Source organism: Pundamilia nyererei, unplaced genomic scaffold (assembly GCF_000239375.1).
Source record: "Pundamilia nyererei isolate P.nyererei 1_Seehausen unplaced genomic scaffold, PunNye1.0 scaffold00030, whole genome shotgun sequence".
In the NCBI taxonomy this organism is placed as follows: Eukaryota; Metazoa; Chordata; class Actinopteri; order Cichliformes; family Cichlidae; genus Pundamilia; species Pundamilia nyererei.
Window position 1 is genome coordinate 3743916 of NW_005187431.1, and position 6985 is coordinate 3750900.

A 6985-nucleotide genomic window follows, 5' to 3' on the forward strand; every position below is an offset into this window, starting at 1 on the left:
TATATATAAATGGAACTTCTGACAGCCCATCTTTGATATCCCCTGCTACCCTTTTCTCGTGCAGAAACACTTAATCATAGACAAGGAGATGCCAGCATCTGGCCTCAGACCGGCAATTTTTAACCTACTAGAGTACTTTCCAAACCTCTGAACTAAGTTGCCACTCTATTATTTCTACAATCCCGCCCTAATATGGCAAACTAAAAATATTCCATTGTACACTGAAGAGTCAGATAAATATGTTGTACATATGTTCATCACTACAATTAACCCATGTCACATAAGTTCACTTGGTCTTTTGAGGAAATGAAACATTGATCAGTGCAGATTTAAACACTGATGTGTAGCACAGCACAGCGTACACATATACACAGCTCTCTGTAAGATGTTTGTGAGGTATTGGCTCTCTTAATTGACTCCAGCCACACACACAGCAGGCACTTTGCCCACTTTCCTCATCACCCTTTGATGGGGCAGCAGTGGCATAAGGTCAGCAAACACAGGGGAGTCCATTTAAAACAATGTAACAATGCCCACAGCGGCTCCATTGTCAGGGTGAACAATCTTCAGCAACAAGTCCCCGGGGAGAAACAACACTGGAACGGGAAACAGATACAGGACCACTTCCTGTCGACAGTTTAAATTTAGAAATTGCTCAAAGTGTTTCTGTTGCATATTGTTGAGTAGCACAAATGCCCAAATTAAAGACGTGGTGCATGAACCGTGTGCATTGTTATGGATGCTGAGCGATTCGTGTGTCGGTATTGTTTGCATAGATTTCAAGAGAAACAAAGGGGGTTGGCACATGTAAGCTTTGCCTTTTCCACATTTAGATGAACCCCAGTATTGCTACTAAAATACTGCAGGAAACATTATTTCTAAACACATCCAGTTAAAGAAACATTGCACAGTTTTGGTGACCTCACCTAGCCTGTAGCTGCTGTTTTAAGGCCTGCTGTCTGAAAGCGTTTTGTGAAGTGAGGTAATGCTGGCCTTCTTAAGAGCGTGTTTGTGCATCTGAGTGCCTTGTTTGCCTTGTTCGGGGTCCTTTCCTTATAAACATGCAGGGCTTTCAGCAGTACAGCTGGCAGGAAGTATGACACTGGATCAGGCTGTTTTTGTCTAGCCTGGCACTCATTGCAGGTGAATCCTTTAAAGTCCTTCCAAAGGTTGGTGCTGGGCATGAGAGGTGGGCGGCACAACGGCTGACCTTTTATAATACCTGCTAGAGCTCGGCGGATATTTAAAGACCCTTCAAACTCCTTTATACTCCAAATGCTTCAGCATAGCTCTTTGCCCACGAGTATCCACGTACTGTATGCTCATTCACCAAACTAAAAGACTGTCTTTCTTTGTGTGATTAGCACCAGCACTGTGTGTGGCTTCACCAGCAGACTGAGGAAACGCATCAGCAGAGAATTCAACAATGTCAGGAAACACAGTAAGAATGGCATCTGATCCCAGGAGCTGCCTTTCTAACTACAAGTATAAGCCTCTCTCACTAATACAGCTCTTCCCATCTTATGGACTCCCTTCATGTTAGTTTCAGAGAGCAAGTATATTTAAACAAATGCAAATTCTATCAGATTATCTGGAAAGTGACTGGTTCCTTAGATCATTGGAAATAATCTAGACATGAATAATCTGTAATCAGACTAATAATAAATGTGAGAGTGTTTTATAAATGTTCAATTGCCCCATTAGAGAAACATGCGCTCGGATCACTTTCATTGTCGTCTAGGGAACTGAATTTCTCTGAAAAAAAAAATGGCTGAAGCAAAATAACCTACACTGTCTGCTGTTTTCATCCTCCTAGGTTTACATTTGCCTCGCTGAACAGGAGGTGAGAGTTAAGTCTGCAGATAGAGTAGAGCAGGACGTCGAGTCTCTCCACCTTGATGGGCTATTGAGGAAGACGGACGCAAAAGCTACTTCAGCTATTCGGTGTCTGGCTCCAGCAGGCGAGCGAGGGCTGATACGGGTCGCCCTGCGCAATCTGTTCCTTGGCCTTTTGGCTTTTTTGTGGAAACACAGACACAAACAATTACACGGACACATACACGCGAATGCAGACTGAGATTTAAAAAGAAACAGAATAAAAAAGGGCTGCACGGGAATGCCAGATGCTAGCCAAGTTCTCGTGAACAGGCATTAAAGTGGGCAGCTTCAGCATGCTGTTTGGATTGTTTTCTCAACAGTATCTGCCAATATATCCTTGACATGCTCCTGCAATAAAAACACATTCCACTTTAAGCACACAGAAACAGGCTTCCTATTATTATTATTACACACTATAACATTTCTTTTTTTTTGACAAACTGCTGTAAACTGAAAGTAAATGTCAGATTCTTCAGCTGCTTGTTGCAGATTTGACCTCTCAAACACACACACGCACACACGCACCTCACTTGAATTTCCCACCGACCACCTTTCCTGCCATAGATAACTGCTTATCATCATATCGACAGTCCAGTAAATTGCTGGAAATGAATGCTGTATTGCTGCAGAGCTACAAATCTAAAAAAGACGTATGAGTACATTCTTTCAGAGGCTGGGCGAGCACCTTTTGTCGAAGGTGCTGAGTTCTGTATTTTATCAATTGCTTTCATCAAAAAGAAAAAAAAAAAAAAACAGCGTTGGCCATCAGTGCAGTGCACTCCAGGGGAAATTAAATAGAGCCTGAATAAAGTGCGATTCTTCCTCGTATGAACTTTTACTGGCATTTTGAGTGATGGCCTTGTTGCCTGTGCAGCCACAGTTACATATTTGAAAACAGCCATTAAGTCAAAAGTGTTTTCCCTCCATTTTTCCCCCGTTTTCTCCCCTCAGTTGGTTGTGCTCATAATAGCGTGTAAAACCCATCCTCTCCTCCACACCTCTCTCTTTCTATTATTTAATCTATTATCTTCCTCTTGAATGATTAATTTCCTGTAGCGGAGACAGTATTTGGATAGCAGCAAGTGAGCAGTCGCTTAAGAGAGATTTTCCCCCATAGAAATCTCATCCCTGTGTTTGGGAAAGAAAGGGAATAAAACCATGATGAACACAAAGCAGGCTGAAAGGTTCTGAAAGTATATCTGTGATGCAGTTATTGATTTTTTTCATATGTTCATTATACTTTAAACTTTATTTCTTCAAAAAAATAATAAATATTATCACTTTGCAATATCTCAAAAATAAACATTAAATACAGTTTTCACAGAACAACTCGTTTCCTTTCTTTGAATTTGTACATTTCTGTACCGCTTTCAGCCCCGGTCGCGGCGCAAGATCAACCTCTAACCGACTAAAGGTTTAGTTTTCATTCATTCAAATGGATGCCTGTCTGTGTGTTGTGCTTTCCTTCTCTCTGTTTTCTTTGTAGCTATTATGCTGCGGTTATTGGCGATAATAAGTCCCATAGTTTGGTTTCCCCTTTCCCTCTGCTCCTGCTCTGCAAGCCCGCATCCTCAACTTGAGCGGCAAAATTATATTGTGTGTGTGCATGCATGCGTGCGTGCCTGCATCCACGCAGTCATTATCCTCCCGGGACCTGAGCGTGATCCAGAGACCAGTACATTCCACAGGGTGGACAGAGCCTTTGGGAGAGAACTGGCTTCAAAAAGAAGTTACAGTGCAAATCTCCAGGGAGTATATTTAAATTTAACTCTCCAGTAAACTCTCACACAACACCCTATCCAAAGCCCACTTTCACATTCAGCACTAAAAACCCATTAAATGTAACGTTAAGGCATCTTATGACTTTAATCTTCTCTCACTGTGGAGTCTCATTTTCTTTGCCTTGGGGAGTGCTCTTTAAATTTTTCATTTTGAATAGGTCCATTTATCTGATAAATCTCTGTTTGAGTGTCTGTCAGCCTCTGAGGCATTACGTTCACAGTACAGTAGCTGTTCTTCTGTATCTTACTGTGCACTCCTGATAGTCAAGTGTGCAGGAAAATATTTATAAAAAAAAATCTGAAGCCCAAAAAACACTCCCATAGAAACATCAATCTGACTGACTACATCATACATAATGCTTTTGTTTTGAGTGTCCCTTATGAGCACCCTTAGTAGTTTTTCCCGTGTGGTGTGCATGTTTCTTATAATGGACTCTAGGGGAATGTGTCTTTCTCATAGCACCCATACAGTTCACATAACTGGGAAGCGCGTCGCTCCCAGCATCTCCAGTTCCCCAGTTCACCTCTATGGGCATGTCCCCGTAGCGCTCACAGGGGTTTGGACAGCGTGCAGCCTCACTCTGCACGGCGAGCTCAATATGGCCCCCTTCTTTATAAGCCTGTGATGCCTCCGTTTGGAGTCCTGGAGTCTTTTGTCGCACCGGTTCCCGCTCGGGCCGAGGTAGGTAGTCCTGTTGCTGGCGTTTCTCCAGGCGGTAGGCGATGGCAAGCTGGAGCAGATGGAGGAGCTCGATGAGGTTTAGTAACAGGGAGATGGCAGCAATCACCTGAGTATAGATGGTGAAAATAGTCTTTTCTGTGGGTCGAGACACAAAGCAGTCCACCGTGTGGGGACAAGGGTACTTTTTACACTCAAACTTTGGTGCAATGAAGAAGCCACTGTAAAGGAACCAAAGCCCAACAATAAAGCCGACCTCTAAGAGGACTTTCAATAAGATGCTGAATGCGTATGCTCCCAGCAGCCTGCCTTTCAGTTTGGGCACCTCGGGAGACTTCTCTAGCCTTCTGCCTTTCATGCCACTCTTTTCTTTCTCTGTCTCTTCATTTTTTGTGATATTGCCTCTTTCTGTGTGAACTAGCCCATTTTTTCTTCCACCAGCACCTCCTTCTTCAGCTTGCTTCTCATCATCTTTTCTCCTGTCCTTCCCAGCCCTTATAGCCACATATCCAAAGTAAAAGATGGTCGGCGTGGAGACGAAGATGACCTGGAGGACAAAGTAGCGGAAGTGGGATATAGGGAAGGCTTTATCGTAGCAAACAGCAGTGCAGCCAGGCTGGATGGTATTGCAAACAAAGTCTGCTTGCTCGTCATCCCAGGCAGACTCAGCAGCAGTTCCCAGTACCAGCATGCGAAACAGAAAGAGTACGGTAAGCCAGACCCGGCCAATAGCTGTTGAATACTCCTGGCCCTCCTCCAGCAGGTGCTCCAGGAAGGACCAGTCAGCTCTGGACATCCTCTGCTCCTAACATGGAGACAACAGGTCATTAAAGTTACCCACAAAAGGTGCATAAGTTTTGGTAGGATTTTGTAGCATATATAAGTAATAACCTATCACAATCTACACCTTTTTCACCTCAAACTCTAATCTCAAGTGAAAGCTGTTCAGTCAGGTAGCATGGACCCATTAAACTTGTCTACAGGTCTAGTTTTTAATATGGGTCATATGGCCTCGTTTTCTTGACTGCTCAGTCGCTAAACAGGCTGAACCATTGTTACACTTAATCACCTACCTGGCACATTGTTATTACCATTACAAAATTGTTAGTGCTTTTCAAAACTCATAGCCAGAGCATAAACATTTAATCACACCTATAAGCAGCAAATGAGCTAAGTTTCTCCAACCTTTTCAGCATAATGGTGTCTCTATTTGCTGAGGAACGTATATCTGGCTGAAGCCCCCCTATTAGTTCTTCCATGAGCTCACACTCTTGTTAAGGTGGGGCCCCAACTCCTCATCATGGAGACGTGAAAAAGTGAGCCCCCCACTAAAATGAACTAAAACAAAAACATATGCTGCCAAAGTTAGCTTTTAGAATGAATGGGAAGGGGTGTACACTTTGTCTGTTCGCAGCAAACCGGGGTGAACAAGTCCAAATGAAGCAACGTTTACATAATGCAGGCACAAAGAATATATTCTATTCTGGGCTGGATGAATCAGTTCATTTATGCACACTTTAATTATACAGTTTAATTGATTTCATTTTAAAAAATAAAATGTTGTCAGTAATGGAAATGGAAGCCGTGGAAATCGTTAACGAGAAATGACACAGTCGGTGGCTTGTCGGGAAACTCAGCGCGCGCGCGCGCGCACACACACACACACACACACACACACACAACTGAATAAACATCCTGTGTGAGTGAGTTCAGGCTCTGCTGTGACACTTGTCTATTTGTTTATTCTATTAATATTTGTCTGTTATTTTCTCCCCCGTGAGAAGGAAAAACGTCTCAGACAGGGAAACTAAAAACTCTTCTGACAGCACGAGGAGTTTCAATGAACTGTCAGGGATACTGGCCCCAGCTGAACAGGCACAGAAATCGCTAACTTGACTGATCCTCTTTCGGGGGTATTGTCTCGAGGATGGCTGTTATCTCTACAAAACATACCACAGAATATCAGCAGACTAGTTGGAGGTCACTGTAGGAGATGGGAAAAGCATAGCATTGAGTTGATAAAGCAGACCATCCATATTAAGTATCAAAGCAACAACACAAAAGAAAAAAATAATCAACAAGTCAAATAAAGGTGAAGCAGGTCTCCCTTTTAAAGTAGTTTTAAAGCCGCCCGGCTTATTACTGTCCGACTTTAACAACACAGAAGGAAAAGAATAAGAAGCAGACTCGTTGTAAGATCTACCAAAGTTCAAGAACAACTTTAACAAGCCATCAAAAAGAATAAATTCTCCATTGAAAATAGATTTTATTCTAGGACTAGCCTATCATCCATCCCTGAAAAGATGGTTTTAAGGTTTCAGCCCAAGTGTAAATCGCTTTAAAAATATTACTAAGTTAATATTAATTACAAAAAAAGGAATCCAATAAATAAAAATATGTCAAACAACGTAGAGTATAATTCGGTCACTGACAACTAATCAGAACTGTATAGAGTGTATATGCCCGCCTTTTTTTGTTGTTGTTGTTGTTTTCTCACGGAAAACCTTCTCACCTTTCTCTCTCTAGAAGCCGGGTTTGTCTCCTTACAGCCTCACGGGTCCCAGCAAACAGTGCGTCTTTAATGTCACCTCCGCTCTATCCAGTGGTGGACTACACTGCTGCTCCGGTCGGGTTATGTTTTGCCTTC

At 42.7% G+C, this 6985-nt stretch overlaps 1 protein-coding gene across 2 annotated transcripts; it reads right to left on the reverse strand.

Moving 5' to 3' along the window:
- Positions 1-3162: 3162 nt before the first annotated feature.
- On the reverse strand, positions 3163-6985 carry gja4 (gap junction protein alpha 4). Of its 2 annotated transcripts, none has more exons than XM_005728859.1 (2): positions 6851-6985; positions 3163-5137 (listed from the first exon to the last, which is right to left on the reverse strand). In XM_005728859.1, the coding sequence occupies exon 2, from the start codon at positions 5132-5134 to the stop codon at positions 4007-4009; it is 1128 nt and encodes a 375-aa protein (XP_005728916.1). In that variant the 5' UTR covers positions 5135-5137; positions 6851-6985; the 3' UTR covers positions 3163-4006. The 2 variants fall into 2 exon arrangements, with proteins under 2 accessions (XP_005728916.1, XP_005728915.1); XM_005728858.1 differs by having other exon boundaries at positions 3163-5143.